This window comes from Heterocephalus glaber, unplaced genomic scaffold, assembly GCF_053883595.1.
Source record: "Heterocephalus glaber isolate CG9 unplaced genomic scaffold, H.glaber_assembly_v1.0 deba00001461, whole genome shotgun sequence".
In the NCBI taxonomy this organism is placed as follows: domain Eukaryota; kingdom Metazoa; phylum Chordata; class Mammalia; order Rodentia; family Bathyergidae; genus Heterocephalus; species Heterocephalus glaber.
In genome coordinates this window covers 26,288,345-26,315,486 of record NW_028258308.1, presented here as the reverse complement: position 1 = coordinate 26,315,486, position 27,142 = coordinate 26,288,345, and the positions used below count along the sequence as shown (strand labels likewise).

General features: G+C 33.0%; 1 protein-coding gene across 8 annotated transcripts in view; it reads left to right on the top strand.

Moving 5' to 3' along the window:
• Nucleotides 1–27,142, top strand: part of Tusc3 (tumor suppressor candidate 3) — a 297,038-nt gene that overhangs the window by 100,114 nt on the left and 169,782 nt on the right. For 7 of the 8 annotated variants that reach the window (XR_015453460.1, XR_015453461.1, XR_015453459.1 and 4 more), the window contains exons 4-5: nt 1,787–1,927; nt 6,461–6,601. Coding sequence is in view for 5 of the 8 variants with exons in the window: in XM_087217201.1 (XP_087073327.1) it covers nt 1,787–1,927; nt 6,461–6,601 (282 nt within the window). In the remaining 3 variants the exon portion in view is untranslated. The remainder of the gene's footprint in view (nt 1–1,786; nt 1,928–6,460; nt 6,602–27,142) is intronic. The other variant, XM_087217203.1, reaches the window with a different exon arrangement.

Genomic DNA, 27,142 nt, shown 5'->3' with positions numbered 1-27,142 from the left:
TTAGCGTAAAGAAATAAAGAGCCAAAAAAAAAAAAAAGGAGAAAAAAGTAATCTGAGTGTCCATTTGGAAAAAGCATTGCTTAAGTAAAGTCTTAGCCTATGCTTGTGTGACAGAATACCAGAAGTCAGGTAGTTTATCATGAACAGAAATGTGTTAGCTCGTGGTTTTGGAGGACAGGAAGTCTAGTATCAAGCTGGCAGCATTTGTCAAGGACCTTGTCATCACATTGTGAAAATACAGCAAGAGAGAAGCAAGAGGGGCTGTACTCACCCATTTATAAGGGCCAGATTTCTGCCTATGAAAGTGTGGATCTCTAGCTATGAGGGTGGAGCCCCTCTTGCCTGGTCACTTTTGTAAAGGTTCCATATCTTAGTACAATTACAGTGGAGATTTAATGTCAGTGTGAGTTTTGGAGGGGCAGACATTCAAACCATGGCTAACATGGGGCAATTACTAATCTTTACTGAAAAACACTAATGTAGATAACATGGAGGTTAATAATGATAGTTCAGTTATATTTGCAGTATAAAATAATGGGAAATATTTGATACACATAGGTTTCTTTTGAATATTCAGCTCATTTTTGCTTAGCTGTATGAAGCTCTGTAAAGTGATATGGAGCTGTCCTATAAATATGACAGGTATAGCCATTTATAGAGCAGAAGCTATTTTGGTCTTACCTGTAAACTTTGTTGTTATGGGTAGCTAAGGTTTTACTGCTACACCTTTATTTTGATGTCAACTCTTATCTAATATATGTTATAAGAGTTCAGTTTCATTCTCATTATTGGGAAAAACTGAACTGCATTGCAAGTGAAGGGTCAAAAATGTCTTGGACTTACATTTTAAGACATTTAAAAATAATTCCTAGGTAGTAGAACTTCATTCATATATGCATATATATATATTCATTTATATATCTTAATTTGTATATATATTCATATATATGTAGTTGCACATTAATGCAAACTAATCTGTTTTTAGATGTAAAAATCAATTATACTGTGCTAATAATTATATTTAGTATACTTTTCAAAAGCAGATTACCTATAAAATATATTCTAATGATACATCTTTTTTTTTTTTTTTTTTTGGTACCAGGGATTGAACTCAGGACCTTGCGCTTGCGAAGCAGGCGGCTGCACCACTGAGCTAAATCCCTGGCCTGATATATATATTTTTAATAGTTGACTTAATAGAGAAGTTAAAAAGAAAAGAACTGTATTGGGGATTTCCTTGTAGTCTCTGGTAATTTCAAGTTGGGTAAAGTAAAAAATATTCATTTCTGTTGCTTAATTATCATTACTAAAATGGAAAACCTTTACATTTGTAATAGGGACTTCAGTGTACTTTTAATGTACCTTATTTCGATTCCATAATATGCTGATTTTATTGCCAAATTGTAACTGTTTAAGAAATGAAATAATCCATGTACTGTCAAATCATGTTTCTGTTTTATACTTTGAGTCATTTATTTATTTTTTAGTTACAAAAGTCTAGAAAGGAAAAGAATGCAATAGCTCTTAAAATACAGAAGATACAACTGAGAATATGAATGATGTATGTTAAATGTGGGAACTCAGGCAACTTAGGCAAATTTACCAGTTCACTTTTGTTCATTAGTTAATTAAGATGAATAAAAACAAATTAAATGGAAAGCCATTTGGATTTTTCTAATACTATCTCCAAAATTCATGCAAAAAAGAGTAATGTGTTAGATCAATGATATATAAAGAATATTGGAATAGTATTATATTTAGCATTTCTTTATCACATGTTTTACAGCTCAACATGAACTCTGCTCCTACGTTCATGCATTTTCCTCCAAAAGGCAGACCCAAGAGAGCTGATACCTTTGACCTTCAAAGAATTGGATTTGCAGCTGAACAGCTAGCAAAATGGATTGCTGACAGAACGGATGTTCATGTATGTTTTTCTTCCCCATAGTTTTTATACTAGACTGATTAGCTTGATTTTTTAGAGCATTGTAATAAGGTTACAGGATTAAAACAATTCTCTGTGGCTGTTTCTCTTGGCCTAGAAAAAACTGTTTGATAGCTATAATTGATAATTGGAATGTTGATGGATCACGTGAATTCAGATGGTTTTTAGAACAGTGGTTTGTTGATACTTTAAAAACCATTAAAAAGGACATGAGTTGGCACAAAAGTAATTTCAGGGCATGAGAAATACATTGAAAACATTTCATTGATATTAATAATCATAAAAATTCTAATTAAAAAGCAAGGTGTAAAATTTTTATTTTGTGTATAAATAGAAAAAGGATTTAAAGGCCAGGTGTGGTGGTGCATGTCTGGAGTCTCATCTGTTTGGGATGCTGAGGTGGGAGGATTGCCTGGCATATTCAAGGCCTTGGATTCAGACTTCAGTACCACAAAACAAAAATAAAAAGAAAAGAAACAGGGTGTAGAGCCATACGGAAAAATACTCATGAAGTGTCTCTATTTTACATGATCTAATAATTCCACTTCTAGGAATAGAATTTAAGAGTGTAATCAAGAATGATTAAATTTTTAGCTATAGATATTTTCAAAAAGCATTCATTTTAATGGAAAAAACTGAGTGTCTAAAATAAGAATCTTAATAACTGTATTATGGCATAGCCAAAAAATGATTTGCAGGAATATTTCACATAGAATGATGTTCAAAGAAAGAAAGAAAGTAGGTTTTTGGAAAATTAATATTAGAACACCTATTATAATCAAATAGCATAAAATTATTGTATTGTATATCATACTATCATTCTTACACTGTATTATCTAAAATTTTGTTTTAAAGCGTGAATATGAATATAGCTTGAAACAAACCATTTATTATTAAAGGAAATGAATGAAAATGTTTATGGTAATATCCATGTGAAAGACTTATGGCAGTTTTCCTCCTACTATCTTCAGTATTTTCTAAAGTGGACAACTATGGCCAGTTATTTAAGTCCATTTATGGTGGAAATAACACAGAAACATTAATTTTTACCAGAAGAGGCAAACGCATATATTCTGTCAGGGTGATTGTGTCTGTGTACCATCATTCATCTATATGATCTCATCACCTGTGTCATAGATTTTAGAGACATTTTGGTGTCTAAACTTATTTCGTAAATCTTATCATTTTTTGGAAATATTTCAGCAAATCTCTTACTATGCAGTATATCATCTAGTTGACATTATATCTCTTACTGTGCAGTATATCATTTAGTTGGCACTCTTAATATTGAGAGTACTAGTAATTTTTTAGAATAAATAGTAAATTTTAAATGAAAATGATTTTAACCTGTTTACCTATCACATTTATGTATCTTGCCAATAAATTTACAGACTAAAAAAATTATTTGCAAATAATTTCAAATTTATAAAAATTTTAAAAATGAAAATAATACAAATAGTACCAAGATACATCCTAACTCAAGTTTACCTATTGTTAATATTCTACCTTATGAGTGTTGGGATTCTTTTTATGTCTTTTTTATCTGTGTCTTCCTCCATCTACATACAGAGATTTTTTTTCCTTAAAAAATAATTTGAATGAATAACATTTCACAGAAATATATAGGCACAGCATAGTTATGAATGTCATATGTTTATGCTTGTATAATATTTTATTTGAGCTGTTAGTATCCATACTAGAGTGTTGTCAGTTGAACTAACATCCCTTTATAACATTTTTCCATCTTTCAAGATGAAGTCTAGAGTAAGTTGTTTCATCTAAATGTCATTCTTTTAAATCTCTTTTAACCTGGGATATTTCTATACCCTGTGTCCTTTAAAGATGTTGATATTTGTAAGAACATAGCCCTGTCCCACTTTTTAAATAGAATGATTCTTATTTGATTTGCCTGATATTTACTCATGGTTGGATTCTGCTTATGTGTTCTCAACTATAATGCTAAATAAGTCATGTTTACTTTAATCACATATGTAGGCATGAAATACTGATTTGTTCTTCCTTGGTAAAAACTATTTTGAACATTGGATCAAAGTGTTTCCCATTCCTTCATTTATGTGTAATTACTTATCTTTCTGTTTATGTCCTTTAAATTATTTGTCTGTAAAGACACCTTAAGATCATTCAAATATTCCATTTCTCACCCAACATTTACTGTTGGATACAGCAGCCATTAATGATTCTTGCCTGTTTCAGTTTGGACTACAGTGACTGCAAAATGATGATTCCAATTCCAGCTCTCCATATTTTTTGTTGGCCTTAAGTATTCTACTGTAATTGGGAGTTCTACTCCTTTTATCTGTGTATTTCTTTCAGTCATCTGATTATCATTGGTATAGGATTATGAATTGCATTTTGTATTGCAAATATTTTTTTAAAGATCTTCAGATAATAATGATGTTTTGATGTTTTGATGTTTAAAAGCAATTTTCTGGCAAGGAAGAGATTGCCCCTCCTGGTGCAGCCAGCTTTTACAGTTAACAGAGGGCCCAGGCAGGAGTCTATCTTTGATAAGCAAACTAATCAGTCCAGAGGCATACCTTCTTTCTCTGGCTTTTCAACCCTAGAGGATAGTACTGTTCTGCTTTAGTCATCCCAGGGTCAGGACCAGACAATTAGACAACACTCTTACAGGCCAAATTCCACCAAAATCATCCAACTAATCAGTTTTAAACTATTCCCTGCCCCTGCCCTGTCTTTCCCAAAAAACTTTAGCAATGGCAGTGGCCTAACCTTCCTCTGGCTCCAGTCTTCTGCCATGTGACTGCTCTGGTATCTTTCTTATGTGGCCCTGCATGGTGTATAGTGTCTTTTATCTTTGTGACTATAATCACTTTGTTTTTTCCTGAACTTCTATTATTCTTGACTGATCGTGTCACAAAACAATACATAATGCATCCTTCATGCCCTTGTGGTTTGCAATCTATTGCTGCTCTTAATTTGGTACTAAAATTATTCTAGGTTTGATTATAAAAGCTTCTTCATGCCAGTGTCTGTGTTTTTGTTACATGCTTTCATCATTATTCTTTAAGTGCTTTCTAATTTTCTGACATAAAAATTTGTTCCAGGCTCTTACTGTATCTGCCTGTACAGCTGTTGCACCCTTCTCTCAGTCATCTCTTCCAAGGGCCTGGTTCTTTTAAGTAGGAAATGTTATTACAGCTAAGAGCTGTATGTACTCTTGAAGTTACAAATTCACACCAGTTGTATTTATTTCTAAAGAAGAGGCTTTATGGTTTAAAGGACAACATCAAGAAAGTGAATAGATATCCCACGTATGGGGAAAATATTAGCAGATCATTTTTCTGATGAGATTTATACCCAGTTTTATATGTCTCTTAAATTTAATAGTATAAAGACAAAACCCAATTTAAAATGGGCAAAGGATCAGAATAAACATTTCTGTGAGGAAAAAATAGAAATAGCTATTAAGTACATGCTTAACATTGTCAGTCACCAGGGAAAAACAAATTAAAACTACAAGGAGATACCACTTCACACCCAGTAAGATAGCTGCAAACAATGTCAGATAATAAAGATTGGTGAGTAAATGGAGAAATTGGAAGCCTCATATACTGCTGAGGAGATGTCAGATAGTACAGACACTGTGGTAACAGCCTGGAACTTCCTCCAGCTGTTAAACATTGAGTTTTCCATATGACCCATCATTCCACTCATTAGTTTCCATGGAAGAAAAATAAAAACATATGTCTGCAATGTATTATTCATATGAGCCATAAAGTGAAATCTATTCAAATGTCTATCAAATAATGAATGGAGAGACAAAATATGGTATAGGTATACAGGGAATATTATCCAGTTAGAAAAATGGAGTACAGTATGCTCCTATGTGGATAAACCATGAAAACATTATACTAAGTGAAAGAAGCCAGTTACAGCAAACCATACAGTATGTGGAAGCCTAGAATTCGAGATGTCTATAGAGACAGAGAGTGGATTAGTATTTACTGTAGGTAAGTACTGTAGGTTGTGGGGAATAGGTAGATGACTGGAGGTGATGAAAATGTTCTGATAATTCTGGTGATGGCTGTAGTATTTGTGAGCATTCTAAAAACCACTGAATTATGTACACACTGAGAGGGTGAATTGTATGGCATGTGGGTTATGTTTTAGTAAAACTGTTTTTAAAAGTCCCAAATTGAAATGATACAAATCCACCCCCATCTCATTGCTGCCATTTACTAGGTGATCCAGGGGTGAAGCAGAGCATCTCTGGGTTGAGTTACATGTGTACAGTTTCCATATACTTGAGTGTATTCATCCAAAATGAAGAGAAAGTTCTTTTGCACACCCATTATGTTTTTAAATCATGTATTTTTGCCTCATATAAAGAGTGACTGTTAATGCCAGATGTAAAAAGTAGGGTGACGTGTTTCTGAATTGTTTATGTTGAAGATTGGAAGGACTAGAATATGGTCAAGAGAAAAATTTAGTATTTTTCCTTCCATTTTAAAAATTTTCATTGCATTTTTGCAGATTCGGGTTTTTAGACCACCCAACTACTCTGGCACTATTGCTTTGGCCTTGTTAGTGTCACTTGTTGGTGGTTTGCTCTACTTAAGAAGGAACAACTTGGAGTTCATCTACAACAAAACTGGTTGGGCCATGGTATCTCTGGTATGTTGTCACATTTTTCTTTTTTCTCTATTTTGCTGCATAGTAGTATATAAATGTTAACAAAATATGACTATTACTGTAATTAAATTCCAATTTCAATGAGAATACTTAACTTTTTATGACTGGACTAATACAGTAGAAATTCACTGTAAATTTATATATCTTCTTACTACTTTTCACTATTAAAGTCTAATGTCCCTTAGTACTTGGCTCATTACAAATGGTAAATACATGATTAAATATATTAAGAAACTGGTAGGAATTAATAAGAATTAGTAGTTTAAAGTAATTTTCAAATAGAAGCAATTTTTAAATGTACTCATTCACTATTTTGTTTTTCAGCAATTATTCCTTTTGCCTCTTTTGTGTGCCTGACATCTGTTAGGTCCTAGGGATATGGGTATAATGAATTCATTATGGGTATACAAACTATATGCTACACACTGTGAGGGAGGTAAGCAAAGCAGGGAGAGCTATAGGAACAAAGTAAAGACACCTGAGTGTGTCAGAGCTAGATTTTGAAAAGTAAATGAAATTTTAAAGTTATTAAGACCAAATCATCAACATATGTAAAGCCTCAGATATTCAAAGAATTATAGCTTGTTGTGGCTACAGCATTGGTAACAAGGCAAGGAGGAGTAAGAGATGGCCCTGGAGAATCTAGCTCCACAGTGCTAGATTATGAATTTTTATCCTACTGCCAGTGGAAGCCACTAAAATATTCCATGGCAAATGACATGACTAAATTTATGTGATCATTGATCACTGCTAGCAGGGGGCTGTTGATTGAAAGGGTTGAGTTTGGCAGAAGAAAGACTAGTTAAGAGGATGTTAGAAGAATCCAGCTAAACATAATCCCATTTCAGTTTCAACAGGGTAATTTTCTTCTCTTGATTATGATCATGCTACATTTCTTTAATTAGATAATAAAAATGAAATATAAACATTATATGATTAAAACATTCAGACATGATATTTCTGCTTTTTAATAGCTATATTAAAATATTGTTGTGAAATAGATGCTGTAAGCAGTAGCACAAAATTTATATTATGCAAATAGACTTAAAGTATTCCTAGAAAGTAGTTTTCCTGGTGTATACTACATTAATATTATTTGAATTTAATTATTTTGAAAGACATGACTGTAAAGCAGAAAACTGTAACATTGCAGTAATAACCTGACAGGTTTACATGTGTGTGTTTTTGTGTATGACAGCTGGAACATATCAAAGGATAAATTGATCTGTGCTGTCAGCATACCTGTGTTTTACCTGAAGTCATTCAGTATCAAATTTAACTTCACTATGTTGAGTTTAAGCTCCAGAGAACAGTTGAAGACAAGCTGAAATATACCTAATCAATAGAAAGATTAAAATGGAATACTAAAAATGTTTATATAATTAATACAGAAAATATTTGTACAAGAAAAGATAACAGGAATAGCAATGAATGAAAAAAATAGTACAAATTTTTTTTAATTGCAGACCTAAATAAGTCGTATCAATATATTTATGTGGATTAAATATAGACTTAATCCCCTAATCAAAAAGAAGAGATTATCAGGCTGGTTACAATGCAGTAGCATACTGGGTGCTGTCACAGGAGAAACATTTTAAAGACAAAGATACTGAAAACAAATGAGTAGAGAAATGCATACCCAAAAGACCTAAATAAATGGAGAGATATGCGTATTCAGTGTCTCTGAGCTTAATGTGGTATGTCACATTTCCTTCAGATTTCCCTGTGGATTTAAAGATGTAGCAATTAAAATCCTGACAGATCTTTTAGAATAAAGCAATAAGCCATTTCTAAAGATAATACAGAAAGGCATAGATGGTCTGGAATAGCCAAATAACTTTTGAAAAAAAAAGAAAATTGGAGGACTTACATTACCTAATTTAAAGACTTACTGTAAAGTTATAATAGTTGAAATAGTGTAGAATTGAGCTAAAGTTAGACACCTAGGTCATTGGAATAGAATACAGAGCCCAGAAATAACACATATACATATGTGGTCAATTCAGTTTTTAACAAAGGTGGCAAGTAATCCTGTGAGTAAGATACAGTCTTCAAAAAGTGATGCTGAAAAATACCCATATGGAAATAATGAACGACTTATCTCACATTGCAAATAAAAAGTACTCTAAATGGGTTATAATTCCATTTATCTTCTGTAGGGAAAAAGATGCAGCACCTGGGAGGTTCTTCTGGATGAACACAGAAAATCTTTGTGACCAAAAGAATGAACATAAAAGGAAAATAAAAGATAAATTGGATTTCATTAAGGTTCAAAGTTTCTGATCTTCAAAAGATACCATTTAGATAATGAAAAGACCATCTATAATCCATAGATCAAGAGAAAATACTTAGAAACCATATGATAAAGGACACATATTTACAACATGTAAAGACTCATTAATGTTCAGTAATAAGAAACCCAAAAACTTGTTTTTAAAAATGGACTGCCGGCTTATACATTAAGATGAAGTAAAGACATGCCAGCTTCCCAGTGACACAATATAAAAACCAGAGAAAATGTGAGGCTCAGGTATTTGATAGATCTAAAAAGTAAATGTCAACAGACAGACTAGGTAAGAATTCCAGCATTCAAAATGGACATAATTAGAAGAAAATCAATAATTGTTTTATTATTTTGGTTTTTTGGGCTTGAATTCATTGCAGGTTGAAACTCGGAAGTGAATAGCCATGCAGACAGAAAAGTATCTAGGATACTCTAGTTTTGACCCAAGAAGCAATGAAGGGAAATTTGAAAAGCTTGGAGAGAGTAGAGCAGATGAGTTTCCAGGTGTTTGTTTTTGTTTTTAAATCTTCTCTCCTTTATCTCTGTTCCCTTTCACCAGAACCCCAGGAGGCCTTGAAGTCATAGAGCAGTGGAGGCAGTGAAAGTAGTTCTCCTGAAATCTGGCCAAGTATTTTTAAGGGTGCAAACCAGGCGGAGCAACTGGCAGTTGTTTCTTGGCTGGAATTCTGCAGTGGGAGTTGGGGGGGAGACACAGGAGGGTCCACTTTCTGTCTTTGTTAGAGCAGAGATGTATGTACTACATGGTATGCTATAGCCAGCAGCTAAGATGCGTTCCCCCTGGCTAGTGCTGGTAGGCACGATGGCAGAGTTTGTAGATAGAATTTGCTTACCACTCTTATGCCAGCTTTCATGCTGATTGTTTAAGACAGGAAGTGCTGAGATATATCCAAGGAGTCACCACCATGAGCTCATAAAGCCTAAGTACACCTTGGGCCTATCTAGCCTCCAGGTAACATGGAGGTGGCTGTCACTGCTGCTGCCACTGCTGTTTCTGGTATGCAGTCTTGGTGGTGGCTGCTCTCAGGACACTGAAGGAGAAGCCTGTCATAACTCATCCTACGTGCCATCACTCACTGAGTTTATCTTCAAAAGAAACTAATCAGATTCTATGATCTCTCAAGGCCTTTGCAGAGAAGTGCTATACATTTTCCTACCATGAACTTTGTAGGCATTTATTAGAATCGGGGACGTATAGTTAGTACTTCATTTATTAGTGTGTTTGCATTACATAATATTGCATTTATCTTGAGGAATTAGTACATATATATATCACATTTTAAGCTCTTTCATCTCCACAGTCTTGTTTTCTACCATTGCTTTTATTTTGCTCTTGTATTTTGAGTTTCTCATTTATGAGAAACCATGTAATATTTAACTTTTTGTGTCTCTTGTTTAAAGATCCATCTATTTTCCTCCAGATGACTCAAATTTATCCTTCATTATGGCTGAGTAGTATTCCATTGTACATATATACCACATTTTCTTCGTCCATTCATCTGTTAATAAGCACATAGTCTGCTTTCATACTTTAGCTGTTGTGAATTGTGCTGCTGTAGACCTGGATATGCGTATATTATTGTAATACTATGACTTTAACAGTTGTAGGAAGATGCCCCAAAGAGGTATAGCTGTGTCAAATGGAATTTCTAGTTTCAGTTTTTCAGGATTCTCCATACTGATTTCCATGGCGGTGAACTAGTTTACATTACCACCATCAATGTAAAACTTCGCTTTTCCCATGCAACTTTGCCAGCATTTTTTTTTTGAGTCTTTGATGATAGCCCATTATGATTGGAGTAAGATGGAAACTCAGTGATTTTTTTGTGTGTGTGCATTTTTCTGATGGCCAAAGATGGTGAACATTTTTTCATGTACTTATTGGTCATTTGTGCTTCTTCTTTTGAGAAATGTCTGTTCATTTCAGTTGCCTGATTTTTCTTTGGGTTAGAGTTAAATAGTTACGGGACATACCTTTGTTCCCAAGCACTTCAACTGTTTTTGGTTCCTTTGTGAGAAGACTGTAAGTAGTGGCTAGGAAATTGCTTCCTGGCAGTTTGAGTGTCTTTTCTGTATTTTTATTTGACTCATTAGGCAAGCTTGGCTGGTAATCAGGGGCTAAAAACAAAAATAGACCAGTGGTTCTTCTCATAAACTAAAAGTTACTGAAAACAATCTACAAATAGTCCCTGAAACCCATTGGCATTGCTGGTGGAGTGACCTGTGGCGTCCAGTTTACATGACCAGTTCATCAAATGCCTTTGAGACCCCTCAGGCTCTAGGAAAAATCAAAAAACACTCCCAAGAATTTTCTGAGAGACCTTCAGACTTTTTACTATTCCAGGACAGCATTCTTTCCAGTTGCTTCACCTCTCACTGTGCCACTTTGTTGAGATTCTAGGAGTCAAGGTGGTCAATGAGAACAACTAGCACAATTGAAACTATTGAGTTTATTCACTTACTGAGTCAATGTGAGCAAGAGATCAAAATGCCAACTCCCTGATGTCTCATTTTTCCCCCAGAATAGCATTGGGCAAAGGTCAGGTGATACTCACTGCAGGTAGGGACTCATTTTACTGTAGAGGAATCCCTCAAAAGGCCTTTGATAGTCCTGTTGCAAGTAATTAGGAAAGGTCTGGGACTGGAATTCTTGGGTCAGATTGAAGAAAATGTCTTACTCTAAGGTCTCTTGATAAGGTCTACATGGAAGAACATGGTAAGTACCTCTTCTAAGGTTTCTGAATGGGCTAGGCATGCAGATATATATTTCCTTAGTGATGGGGAGCTTGAATTCTTGACTACAAGTCCTTCCAGAAAACTGTAATGCTTTGGCCATGTATTTACTCTGGTGTGGGTAGGGGAGCCCACCCCGATCTACCACCTTAAGACCTTTTAATGATCAAGTTTGAAGGACGAACATACAGGATTGTGCCTTGGAGCCAGATTTCAAATATTAACCAAGAGAAACCTGATGTACTCACAAGGCAAATACAATTTAAGACAAAATAAATTTAACAGAGACATAAAGAGTTACAATATAAAGATTAAAAGGAGAGTCCACTACTTTGACTTTAAGGACACACAGGCTGAAATTGAAGAGATGGTAAAGGATATCCCAGGTAAATGGTATCCAGAAGAGCACAGGAATGGCTATATTTACATCAGACAAAATAGATGTCAAGTCCAAATCAGACAAAGGTCGTTCCATAATAACAAAGTGGTCAGTTCATCCACTTAAATGTACACACAACAATGGAGCATCTAAATGTACATGGTATGTTTGGAAAATATAGTGAATGTTTAATTTAAAATTTATTCATTAAAATAGATATTGCCATTAATCCTCCTCAAAATACTCTTCTTTGCTTTGGACACATCCCATCATGCTAGTCACTTTTTGGAGTAGTTCTGGATGTCTTCTTTCTTCCAGAATTAAAAATAGGAGCACCATCTGATCAAGCAGTCCCACAACTTGGTAAATAACCAGTAAAAATGAAATTCATATGTCAGAGACATTTGCAGTCCCATGTTCATTGCAGCATTATTCACAATAGCCAATAGTGGAATCAAGTGTCTGCTAGTGGACAAATGGATAAAGATATTGTGGGGACACATGCATACATGCACATGTGTGGAATATTTGTCCTTATAAGAGAAAGGAGTTCTGCCATTTGCAAAACCATGAACAAACCTGGAGATTTTCATGGTGTAAGTCTGACACAGAAAGACACTAGTGTATATCATCACTTATGTGTAGAGTATAAAAAAGTGGACCTCATAGGAGCAAAGAATACAATGGTAATACATAGAGTCTAAAAGGTGGAGGAAATGAGATGTTAGTCAAAGTGCTAGTTAATGCAAGATGAATAAGTTCTTAAGATTTAATGCATGGATGTTCTATGAGTTAATATACTGTATACTTGAAATTGCCATTGAAGATCTTAAGTGATCTTTCATATGTTTAATAAGGCAACTGTGTTAGATGATTAATCAATCATTTATTTAGTTTATTTAATTTATTAGCTAGATCATGATCATTTCATGATACATATGTCAAAATATGTTGTATAACTTAAATATCCACATTTTTATTTGCCAGATATACTTCAGTAAAGCTGGAAGAAAAAATGCAAAAACAAAATAGCCCAACAAAGTTATTACTGTGGTTAACTTAAAACCATGCAGCTAAGGAAAATGCTTGTAAGACATTAAGTGAAGATGGAAAGCATTGTAAGTAGGAAATAAAAGAAACAGTAACAACCAAGGAAGATTTTTCAAACATCTATTAGCAAGTGATAGCTGTAACACCTTATGTGTTACAGGTTTGCATGTATTAATATAAATGAGCATATGATTTAAACAGTACACTCAAAAATGGTACATTCTTTCAATCACACACGAGACATGTACAGAATATGATCGTGAAATTCATAAAAAAGATCCACAAATTTCAAAAATCAATATAGTATGCATTCTGTATTACATTTTCTGTCACTAATGGAGTTAATTTAAAAATAAACAATATTTTAAAACAAAATCATGTTTGGAAACAAACAACTTCTAAATAGGAATTTAAAAATATAATGAAATGTAAACAATGAAAAATTTTAATAGAGCTGAATGAGAAAGTTAGAACATACCAATACTGGGATAAACAGAATTGTGTACCTGTACTAGTCTTTTCGGTAATTTTAGAGTCCTAAATGCGTTTGTTAGGAACATAAGAATGTTTTTAAAGTTATTTCAGCAAGAAGCTATGAAATAAGAATAATCTACAAAGTAATATTAATTAAGCAGCTGATAAAGTTAGAATAATTTATAGGAAAAAGGAGTGTTTTAAAAAGTTGACTCAGTGAGAGCATTAATGAACCAAACACACTTGGTAGGAACTGGTAGAAGTCACAGAAACAAGATTAAAATAAAATAACACATAACTCTAGAAATGGTTGTTTGAAAATCAAAGAATAATATATGTCAGTTTATTGTATACACCAAATACAGGTATTTGGAAAAATATACATAACTGAAATTCTTTTAGTAAGAAATATAAATCACAATAAACTAACCATTAAATAAATGCAATCAGCATTTAGAAGATTTTTTATCCTTTATACTAAACATTTTCTTTGAGCCAGGTGCAGTGACAGATGACTATAATACAAACTACTCAGGAGGCCAAGGTAGAAGGATTGTGAGTTGAAGTACAGCCTGAACAACTTAGTGAAACCCCATGTCAAAAAAAAATTTCCTTTGGAACATAGTGGTAGTTTAGGTCAGGACATTACCCATTTTCCTCTTGGAAATTAAATACATCCTAACAAACAACAGCAAATCTCTTCAGAGTTAACTTCCAAATGCCTGGAAGACAGAAAACCTGACATACGCCATATAAATTTTGCCAAAAGTAAAGGAAATCAGCAAAGCTAGTTTAAGGTGTCCCCTTTGTAATGGTCCTTTCGCATGAGGGAGCACAGAGCATTGAAGAGTCCAGTGTTAGTGGTGGATCTTGAAATTTGGTAGGAAATACATGTTTCAAGAGAATATAGGATGCTGTTCAGAGAAGGAATAGCTGTGGTCTGGACTATCCAATGGAAAGTTACCTAGGAAGGTGACAAATGACAGGTTCGGTAATGCTGAGGAGCCAAAAGGTAGAAGAATTCAGAAAGTACAAGATAGATGAATCCAAATAAAACTGCTTAGGAGGGTGATCGTTGTGTTTTTTGATGGTCATGGCTTATAAAGAAATCAAGGAGTGAAGATTTAATGGTAGAATCCTGTCTGAACTCAGGCTTTGAGAGACAGAGGAGGTCTGGATACACTCTGGTGTCCTATTTTAAGGAAACAGCCAGTTACCTTGACAACAAAACTTGAGCCAGTGAGCTTTGAAGTCTACTTCTATCCAGAGTAGCCTTGTACTAATAGCTAGTTCAGGAAAGTGGGCCTTTTTCAAATAAAAGCAATAGAATATGAACAAAGGGTTATTTGGCACCTGCACATTGACACTATAGAAGAATTTGTGAATGAGAACAATATTTCTCTACAGATAATTATGTAACAAAAGTTGTTCTTACAGAGTTTACAGAAATTATAAAAGTCATTCTGCTATTGATAACAAAAATAGCTATCAAAAAGGAGCTTAAGACCAAACTGGAAAAGTTTAGAGAAGAGATGGTTAAAGCAGAGGTGTGTGTCACATGGCAAATCTTGCATATATTAGACACAAGTTCTAAAGAAAAAAAAATTACTACCAAATTTAACAGTGTAATAAAATAGCAAAGACAGGTTACAGGAATGGCTCAATATTAGGTGAATTATAAATTAAGTATAAGCCATCACATTAATTGTTTAAAGAAGAAATATAATTAGGATAATGGATGATTATATGTTATAGAAATTAATTACAACTCATTATTCATAATTTTAAGTTTGACAAACTAAATTCAAGTGAACATTCTCAATTAGATAAAGAATAAATATTAAAAATCTCTAGCAAATATCTTAGTGAAAATTTAGAATTACACCTACAGTTTCCTCCTGTTCTTCATTTTACTAGTAGAACTAGTCACAATATGAGGGGAGAAAAAAAATATTGGGAATAAAAATGTAAAGAAAGGGCCATATCATTATTTGCCTATATAATTGTCCACTTGAAACATTTGAAACAGTCATGGAGAATAATAATAGAACTAGTAGTAATATTCAACAGTTTTCCCGAACTCATGGTCAAGACCCAAAAATCCTTGGGGTTTTTAAAGTGCTAAACAATTTAGATGTATAATTGAAAATAAAATCTCTTTCATAATAGGAAGAATATGTGAGATGCTGAGAAGTAAATCTAACAAAAGTATGAAATATTTATAAATAGAATATTAAAATTAAAAATGATATATATTACATTATGAATGATACAGTATGTTTTTACAGTTAATTGTCATTTTATTTCTTTGTCTTCTTATGATAAGCCTTTATCCTTCCTATTTTATTTTCACAAAAAAGTTAGGGTTATTTATGATGGAAATTGGAATAGGTAAGTAGCCCAGACAGTAGTCACCTTGAAGCATTTTCATCTTTTGTAATAATAGCTGAAGCTTATATTCAAACAGAAACTGGCTTTCTAGTAGATAGAAAAAAATAGAAAGTTAAAATTTAAATTTTAAAGAGTAATAAGGATCAGATTTATTAAATCTTTTAAAATAGGTTAATAATACACTTTTTAAAGTATATGGGCACTATGGTTGATCTTACTCGCTTTACTCATTAAATGTGTTTTCGATTTTGACCAATCACTTTTAGATTTCAGGTTCTTCATTTAGCTCCTCATTAAAGCTACCTAGGTTTTGTTGCAAAAATATGATACTTCTTTCAAAGTATTGTTAGAAAGTTAAAATTCCTTTGGTATTCATCAAACATTGATATCACACCAAATCTTACTATTTTAATCTATAAAAAAATCAGTGTAGTGTTTTTTTTTTTGGTTTTTTTTTTGGTACTGGGCATCGAACTCAGGTCCTTGGACTTGCAAAGCAGGTGACAGAACCACTGAGCTAAATCCCTGGCAATGTAGTATTTTTTGAATTCTTACTTTTTAAGAGTAACCTCATAATTACAGTTTTGTAATAATAATTGGCACTACTACAGTACTTATCGGATCTCTTTTCTTGTGAGGAGTATATTTTATATTAATTTCTTTTTTTTTTTTTTTTTTTTGGTACTGGGGATCAAACTCGGGTCCTTGGGCTTGTGCAGCAGGCAGTGAAACCACTGAGCTAAATCCCCAGCCCCAATTTTATATTTATTTCTTATAATAACTATGCAAAGTAGTTTGTTTCCTTCATTTAGTTATTTATTTATTTATTTTTATTTTTGTTTCCCTCATTTCATAAGCAAGGAAACAAAGATTTGATTAAAGTCAACTTGTTAAAGCTCACACAGCTAGAAAGTGATTGAACTGGGATCTGATCCCACATAACTGATTGCAAGCTCTGACTTGTCTAAACCTGAGCAAACACCTTCTATATTGGATATTTATTCTAGTGAATATATTGAGCTATTATGATGGCAAATAAATGTATAGGAGAATATTTTTGTATGATGTATGAATGGTAAATACTTCAACAGGTCAATTTTCTTATGTTTTGTGTTATATCATTCATATTGTTTTGTTTTGTTTTACTTTGAATCCTGGAAAAACTAATTAAATTGGTATAACAAAAAATACTCTAATACTCACAAACACATACTTAAGAAGCAAATTTTGGCAGATATGCCTGGGTCCCCAGTGGCAGCCTTTTAGAAGTCAAGAACAGACTGGAAAGAACGGACATGTTTTTCAAACAATATGCTTTAAAGCTTGACACTGATGATAAAGTATTGAATAATTCCCACACACTCTTTGCATAATTTTCTTCATCTCCCCCTACTGGAGATCCCTGCAGTGGGTTCTGATCTGCTCAGTGCTACAAAGCAGGGTGAGAAGAAAGACACAGAGACCGAGTTAAAGAGACAGGTAGGGAGAGCCAGGATGTCCATTGCTTGAACATTCAGAGGCGTGAGCAAGCCAAGGTCCTGAAGCCCCAGAGCTGTCCATATTTATTGGTGACATCATAGTTAGACTGAGGTAAAGGAGCTACCTGGAGAAACTGTGCGGAGTTGCTATGGATACATTGCTGATGCAGGCAAGGCTTGCAAAGAAAGAGACAAAGCATTCTTGAATTAGGAACAGAGCAAACAAAATATAGGTTGTAGTTAATAATTAAACTTGTCTTTTTAGTAAAGGTTTTACCTTGGAATGTAATTTGAGTAAGAGTCACTCTGACCTTGGCATGGCAGGTAGGCTTCTTTGGCCAGACTCACTTCTATAAACAAGCCAAATTGCAGGGTTAACTCTTCACAGCCTGCACTGCTCACAGCCTGCTTTGGGGATAATCAACAGAGCAGTGCCCCACATCCTCTTGCTTTCCTCATTAACCTAGACACAAACTCATGGTATCTTTTACTTATATGTTGATAGTTTATGGAAACTATTTAACTCATGAAGCCAGTAAGATCAAATACTTAATTGAGCAATCTTTTCCATTTTCTGCCTGATTCTACCACCATTACTATCCTCATCAGCACCACCAAACTTCATTCTTTATTTATAAAATAGAAAATTGATTTTGTGCCTTTCCTTGCTCTCTTAACCTATATTTGAGATTTCTTCTGAAAATTTAAGAGGCTATCCAAAATTCTGACCGTTTTATTCAGACTGTTAAATATTTATGTGTTTAAAATAGCAAATATTTCCTTTTCTTTGGGTGTTAGAACATATATTTTAGAAGTTTTGGCAAGATACTATCATCTGACTTATAGAAATGCTTATGAAAGCCTTGGATTGCACACACAAAAAAGGATAGTTCCTAAACTAAAAGAGTGATGCACTATGTATCACCTCAGTAATACATTTATAAATCTATACGAATAATGAGAAAAATAATTTGATACAGAATATCTGTACTCATACTACTAGTAGTAAAGGACAAGAAGGTATAGTTAAGTGTTGTGTTACTTAGTGTTATGAGCCCTTAGCTCTGTTTAGACTGTATCGTACAGCTGATTGGTGTTTTTTTCATTGTTGTATTTGCTTTGTTGTGTATGACTCATTGGTAGGATAAGAATGAAGTATATACTGGAGATAGTTTTAGTGCTTTACAGTATAGGACAGCAGCAGAAAACTTGTAACTTTCTGACAAAGAAGATAGTTAAATATTAAAACATGTAAGCATGTTAGACCTTTCTGGTGTCTGACTTAGACAAAAAAGATAAAGGTTTACTCAGAATTCAGTCCCTCTGGTTCATGCTTCCTAAGAGGTAATGAATGCTTGTTGCTATTATTTGTAGAAGCTGATTATTATTAATGGAAAGAATACATGTTACTGATTGGTTCTGTTTTCATTCTTTTCTACCTCCCCTAAATGGAGGAGGATGAACAGAAAGCATTCGTGTTGCTGCTGCTTTGTGATATGTTTAAAGTAGAAAGGTTGAGTATCAGTGTAGAATTTTAGGGAGAATAGGATAGAGGTATAATTTATAGATTCTAAAAAGCAATTTTTAGTTGGAATTTCAAAATTAATTTAAATGGTATGTTTTGTAACCTTGAATGTAGATATTGATGGCACTCTAAGGCTCTTTATAGATAACTGTCATTTTGAACCATAAAATATTAGTGTAGTGAGTGGTAATGTTCATTTTAAACACACAGAAAAACATTCTAAGGATCTGCAGTTAAAAACATGGAAGAGAAAGCATCCTTTTTTTAAAAACTCTAATAACACAGCCTTATTATCACAGTCAACCACAGTGCCTTTTAATGCTGATGATCTGTATTGTAGGATGATTCACATAGCCTCATGTTTCTTCTGCCTCAAAGAAATTATATCAGTTTACTTAAGTTTTATGAAAGCTGAAATTAGTGTATGTTATTGCATAATTTTCATATTCATGAAAAGTTCTGCATATAATATCCATTGTGATTTTTTCAAAACAATTGGATTTCTTGGGATCATTCAAAACTACAGGATAGCTGTGATTTCAGTTAGAGTGGTAAAAGGTCTTTTATTCTTCTAAACTTCTTTGAATAAAATTATCCCATTTTTAAAATACTCAGATACTACCTTTGTGATTTATTGTTTTGTTCACTTTGAAAGGTGGAAGCAAATGATTGCTGATAATATTTTTTTCCAATGAAGTAACTGCTTTTTGTGGGTGACTCTAAACAATTTTGTTCATTAGGCAGCAGCTCTTTGACCATTTGAAAATGGGTATGTCAATTTGCAATAGGTAAAATATTTGCATGGAGGTATACCAGCAATATAATGAAATGAGTTTATATTTTTAGGGTATATTTATATACTTTGTATTTTTAGGGTTAGGATTAGGGTTTTCTATAATGAGAGGAAGAGATGACCTTAATAACTCAAAGAGCATTTTAAAACTACTCAAATTATATAGACATACCTTTAAAAAATTTTTTTATCATTTGAATTTGGTTGCCTGTGTCTTTTGCTTCTTATGTCACAATTCAGTGTTCTTACCTTGGAGATCTCAGTACATGGATCCGTGGTATTCTGTGCTATGGCTAATCTTAACCTAACTCAGTGTTGATTATAAATAAAATTTATTGAAACAGTTACCTTCAATGTATAGTTCCTTTCAATAAAAGTAGATATTTAATCTGAAGTTTTTTTCTTAATAGCAAAAAGGACTACAAAATACTTGCCACCTTTTATGTAGCATGTAGATTGAATATAAATGAAATAATGATAGTGTCTCCATATAATATAACATTTAATTAATTTAAAATTTTTGTACAGGTAATTCACTTGTGAATAGTAGAAATGGAAAGTGTACAAATTCTCTGACATGCTTGTCTATTGTATTCTAGTCATTTGCTCCCACTGTTTATTATATTATTATGTAATGTCTTTAAATTAGTCATAATTTAATAAAATTGGTACATTTTAAAATATGGAATATGAAAGAATAGAGTAAAATATTCTTAGACTATGAATCTTTTGCTGGATAGTTATATGCCTCCGTATCTGTGTGGGATTGCTTCTAGGACCTCACAAGGACATTAAAGTGTATAGATGCTTAAGTCCTTTATATAAAATGGGGAAATTTTTGCACATAACATACAAATGTCCTCTTGTATACATCATGTTTAGTTTAAATCATATTTAGTGTACTTATACCTACTACAGTATAAATACTATGTAAATCATTATTCTGCACTTTAAAAATAATAACAAGGAAACATTGTACATGTTCAGTACAGTCAAAATTTCTTATTTTCAAATATTTTTGATCTATAGTTGGCTGAATGGGCAGATCCTATACCCACAGATAGAGAGACTGATACTGATACAGATACAGTTTAATTTTTCATGGTCACTAACAGCTCTTATAGTATTCAATTGTTTAATTAGGAAACCTTAAAAATTAACTTATTGTCTTATTTAATTTTATGCTTTGCAGAAGAAAACAAAACTTAATTTTCAAGTTTGTATCAAGTATGTGATAGACAGCTATGAAATAAATATAAACCCAAAACATTAAAAGCATGTTGATTTTTCCTTTTTATAGATACAATATGAAACATTTTTTCCAAACTAAATCTCTTATGAAAGCCCATCATATAGAATAGTTACAAGCACACTTGCTCAGTTGAAGTGGCATGAAACGTACTGACCCCTTGGGGAACTCTAGGAGGCGAGGAGCTCATTTTGAGAAACAGGGAAAATAGATTCTTTGAGGTGGACATCTACAGTCCACTGGTGTTTTTAATTCACCACAGGGTTACGCAAACTTCTAGGTTAGAGAAAGATACCATATAATGTTGTATTCACTTCTAATTTTGAATTGCTCCCTACTATATATAAGTAATATAAGTAAATATTTTACTCTCAAAGACAGAGATTTATATCACTTTTTTGTGTGCGTTCCTAGTATTTAGAATTATACTTGGCATGTAGGAAGTATTCAGTAAATATTTATTGAATGAACAAAAATTAAATGAATAAATACAATGGAGTTTGAGGAAATTTTAAATCATGATGGCCATTTTCACTGGTATTTATAACATTGCAGCTATGGCTAGGACTAGTACTTTTTTTCCTTAGAGATCTTAATTTATTTATATTTTGAGCAGTTTTAGGAAAGCAATTTTGGGTTCTGAACATTTACCTTAGATTTTAAAGGCCTACAGTGTACTAATAACTGAACTACGTGCAATTATAAAGATTGGACAAGATTAAAAACTAGGATGTGAGCCTTGCATTTGGGAACCTTATGTCTGCAGTATGAAAGATAAATCAGATATTTGCATCTGTACTATACACATTTTCTGATTAACATATGTTCAGAAATCTTGGTTTTCCAAGGTGAAACTATTTGTGTGACTCAATGCAAATCTAGAAGCCAAAATGCTAAAGGACACCTTTGAATATATTTCTTGAATTAACTGCCACAAATAATCTGAGTAGTCTTTTTTCTGTTGTCTTTTTTAACATTTCTGTAATCTCATTTTTGGTTTGAAGTCAGTGTTCAACAACAACAGTTTCTGATATTATATGAAACTTTAAACACCCAAGTGGGCCGATTCTGTAGAGAAACAGAAAAATAAGCCGAGCTTTTGGCAAAAACTTCATAAGTCTTTAGTCAGGACATGTGCAGAGTACAGTATTTTGTAATCTTGTGAATGAAAAACTACAATTTGGGATCCACCTGGCTCTTACTTGAAAAACTTGCAGGGCTGAAGTCAATGAGACATAGACTGAGCTTTTTCAAAGTCATCATTTAGGCAGGACTGAGTATGTTACCATGTTGGATTAAAGTGACCATACGTCACCAGTAAGGTTGACAATATTAAAGAAGTTGAACACCTTCAAACTAATAAACCAAAGCAACATATGGAGAAATGCAGTTCACTCCACTATTGATAAAAGTAATGGAATCCATTACTAAAGCTTTAACATAAAGAAAGTTGCAAATTCTTTCAAAAAATTAAGAAATAATTCCATGCTGTAATATAAATGTTTTCTAACTAGAGAGAGGAATGCAAGTTATGCATGTTATAAAGCAAAAATAACTTTTATTGTATAATCTGACAGGGACATTTAAAAATAGAAAACTGGCAGTCTTATGAATATAGATATAATTATTTTAAACAAAATAGTAGAAATCAGTGAGTGGTAATAAAAATAGTAACATGTCAAGTACTTATTTCAATAATAAATAGTTTTCAATATAATTTGTCAATATAATTTTCAGTACCTACAGGTAAAGAAAAATGTCTGTCTTTAATTTGATAAACTTAGTGCCCATTGGAAATAAAAGAAAAAGAAAATAAATAGAAGAGAACTTCCTTAATCTGACAATGAAACCTATAATAAACATTGTATCTGATAAATCCCTAAGATAAGTGGTAGTATAATTTGCCTTTTATTTAATGTATTAGAGACCCTGGGTGGTGCTTTAAGATAAAAGATAAAATGCATCCACACACTCATACACAAACACACACAGAATAGAAAGGAAAACTGTCTTTATTAGCAAAGGATTTGTTTGTGTACATGGAAAATATATTAGGCCTGAGCACATTGAGCAAGATTGTCATATAGATAAATATACACAAATCAACTTTATTTATATATACCTTAAAAAAGAAAATTAAATTTACAAAACATATGAATCAATCCCATAAAGCTGTGCAAAACCACTATTCTGAAAACTATCAAACATTATGCAGAGGATTTTTTTTAAAAAAAACAACAGTATTGGATGTAATATGTTCATAGATTGAAGGAGTCAACATTATAAAGATGTCTATTTTGACCTTGATAAAATCTCAACGGATTTCTTTTTGGTGTTGCTGGTCCCATTGGAGATATTGACATAGGAAAAAAAGGAATTTATGCCCCTGCTTCCCACCATATGCAAGAAATCATTTTAAGCTGAATTCTGTATCTAAATGTGAAATGTAAACATTAACACAATTGTAAGAAAGCATAGTGTGTATCTACATGAATACCGAGTGGGCAAGAATTTCTTAGAACGTAAGAACTAGTAACCATAATAGAAGAAATGATTGATAAACTGCATTTAAATCAAGAACTTCTGTTTGGTAGAAGAAAAAATGAAAAGAAAGGAACACCACAGTTTACTAAAGATTATTTGCTATGTATAAATTTAACAAAGACTTGCATTCAGAAATATAAAAACTTTGACAAAATAGTAACAAAAGAGCAGATCACCAAATATTTAAAGGAGTTAATGGACTTCCTGGGCATTTTACAAAAGTATCCAATCTCACTACACATAAGAAAAGGTATTCAACTTCATAAATCACTGGGGAAGTACAAAAGAAAACAAACAACAATGTGATATCACCACACCTCAGCCAGAAAAGCTGAAATTAGGACACATAGGCACACATCTAATACCAGTTGGTGAAGATGTTTATCAACTTGCACTCCTATTTGAAGTGTAAATTTAATTCCGGCAGAGTAAGGTTTCACTGTGTATGCTCAAGTATGCATCATTATACATGTGCTTTGTAATGTAGCATTTTCAAAAATGCCCTTGTCTCGAGAGAGTTATGTTGGAAATGATTAGGACACAAGGAGGCCTCCTGTCTTTCAGATAGTGCTCCTTTTGTTGAGCTCAGTATTGCTTACAGGAGTTGACTTTTCATTGTCTATAGCCTTATGAATCATGCCCCTTTTTGTAGAAATATTTTAGTTAAAAGTTAAGTAATAAATTGTAAAAATTAAAATTTCCTGATTAATCAATGTAATGAAATGGCAACATTTCACTTATGAAAACCAAAAAAAGAATGTTATATTAAAGAATGATTATTTGGTATGTATATGTACCAATTTCCTAAGATGAATATAATCATTATTTGTCACAAACTTATACTAATAAACTAAAAACTCACCTTGTAAACTCAAAAAGTAGTGTTTATACATATGGGCTATTCTGCATTTTATAAGTTTATGTTTATTCAGTATCTTGACTTATGAAAAGGGATACAGCTTTGTGAATACTGAGTACTGTAAATACATCTATCGTTACTTCAGGTGACTCAATAGAATATTCTGTGTTTAAGCCTGCTTTAAACCAATTCCTGTAGTCTTGAGTAAGTCATGTACTAAAATGAAGATTTTACAGTTAGGTAACAACACTATAGTTTGTATGGCTGTTTAATTTTGAAAGAGAATCTGAGCATTTCCTCTTAAGTGCTTGTAAAACTTATGGTATATCTGTTTCCTTATTAATACACTTAATCATAAAATCTAACTCCAGGCCAAGTAACTACCATAATTTAAAAATACTGATGGGGATAAACAGTGTTTTGAGATACTAACTATAGCTGTTGTGATAAATAAATCTTACAAAATTATCTGTTTTACTCTCATTAACAAAATTACAGGTAGTACAAATACTACTGTGACCTATAACCAATATTCAAGTTGAAGAAAATTACACATTTTAGTTATAAGATATTGAAAGTGAAGATTTGTTTTTATCCCATAGAGATACACAGACCCTCTTCAGTTACTACATTTAATGCATAAATCTCTTGGGATGTGTGTACTGCTGTACTATTTGAACTGTTTCTCCTTTTATCTAAGATTAACACCTTCCCCGTGTGTCTTAGATCTTACTCCTTCTCACTTGCTCAATAACAGTGCTCCAATAGTTTCCCCTTTTCAGTGTCTCCTAAGTTTGTTTTTCCTACTAAGAACTGAATCATTCTCATTAGCAATTCGTCTAGCTCCTTATTTATCCAAAAGAATATAATGCTATATTCCTTATTCATGCGATCCTCATTGTAGCAGAACTCCTTGAAACCATTGTCTCTATTCTTTCATTCTTTGTTGGTAAGGTTTTAATCCTGATACTCCATTGAAAATACTGTGTTAAGGGCACAAATATTTTTTAGGGAAGGAAATTCAGTTTTTAGTTCTGGACCATCATATTACTGATCCATGATCAGTATTGACAAAACTCATCTCTTCATTTCTGAATCACTTTCTTTATTTCCCTGCCATTATGCCACATTTTTAAATTTTCTTTTTCTCTGGCTATTCTTAATCTTCTTTGCTGGTTCATTTCTGTATACTGTACCTCTTACCTTGGAGTGCCCAGAGAGATGCTTCCGTTCTTTTCTCTGTCTACTTTTACTTCCTTGGTGATCTCATCCAGTTTAAAGCACCTTCCCCGTTTTCCTTTTCCCAAAGCATCATCACCATTTAGTATATACAGTCAAAGCTTATGCTGTGAGCAACTTGTTCTGCAAGTGCTCTGGAAGACAAGCAAACATTTCTAATAATTTTTGACAAACAAGTGATGTCTTGAAATACAGATGGTATGTGATAATGAACATCACATGATCACAACCAAGCCAATGATTCTTCTCTCTCTCGCTTTGGGATGGTGGGTGGGTCATCTCCCAGCAGCAAGAAGTTATGGAGGAGATCTTGTCTGCAGAGGAGGAAGAAAAAAAGAGGGAGAAATCCCTCACTTCAAGTGAGATTAGGGAAAAATGAAAAATGTGGGAAACTATGCAAAATTTTATAGAAAAGCACCACCGAAGTAAGGTTGTAGTAATGTGAGAATGAATCCATTTAATGACAATGCAATGTCACATTGCCGCAAAATCCTCAAGAGGAGGTAAAAGTCAAGTATCCTTGGATAGGTTCCTTGTTCAAGTTGCATGAAAAGAAGAATATTCCATTGAGCCAATAGATAGCAGTGGTTCAGTGAGCAAGAGTGAAAGTTATCCTATACAATAAGACTCGTCTGTCTTGTCTCCTTCACACCAGCCATGAAAGTTGTCAAAGGTAAGTGTAAGTTAATTTGTTTTTCTTTATAGTTTGTATTTTCTTTATTATTTTGTATTATAATACATTATTGAAGTCATTTTTATATGAATATTTTTGGGTTGTGGAATGAATCATTTGAGTTTCCATTACTGCTTAGATAGAAATTCATTTTGATGTATAAGTACTTTGGATTACAAGCATGTTTCCAGAACAAATTATGCTTGCAAGTGAAGGTTTCACTGTAATTTAAAATTTCTATTGGCTCCCCTGACGCTGTAGATTGAAAACTCCATAAGGACAGTTTTCTCCTCATATTTTTGTTCATTACTTTATTACGAACTTCTGACAGTTCTGGAGCATATAATAGGCTTTCTCAGTAAATAAATGTTAAATGAATACTTAAGAAATTTTTTGAGGATTTATGGCTCATGTGACTTATTCAGGATGGCTGAGGATGGGACCATCTTTGTCTTATTTGTTGTAATATCCCTAGTATCCAGTAAAAGACCTGGATCCTCAGTAAATAATTGTCCAGTGAATAAACAGGAATAGTTTCATAGACCAGGGTGGCAGGATGGTTTGGGGATGATTCCAGCACGTTTTATTTATTTTGCACTTTATTTCCATTATTACATTATAATATATAATAAAATAATTACACATTCACCATAATGCAGAAGCAGTGGGAACCTGAGCTTGTTTTTCTGCAGCTACACAGGTCCTATCCGGGAGAGTGATGTGAAACAGTGAAACCTGAAGTGTATTGCTTATGTCCAGTGTACTCCATAAGCCCCCCCCTTTTTTTTTGTACTGGGAATTGAACTTGGGACCTTGAGTTTGCGAGGCAGGCAC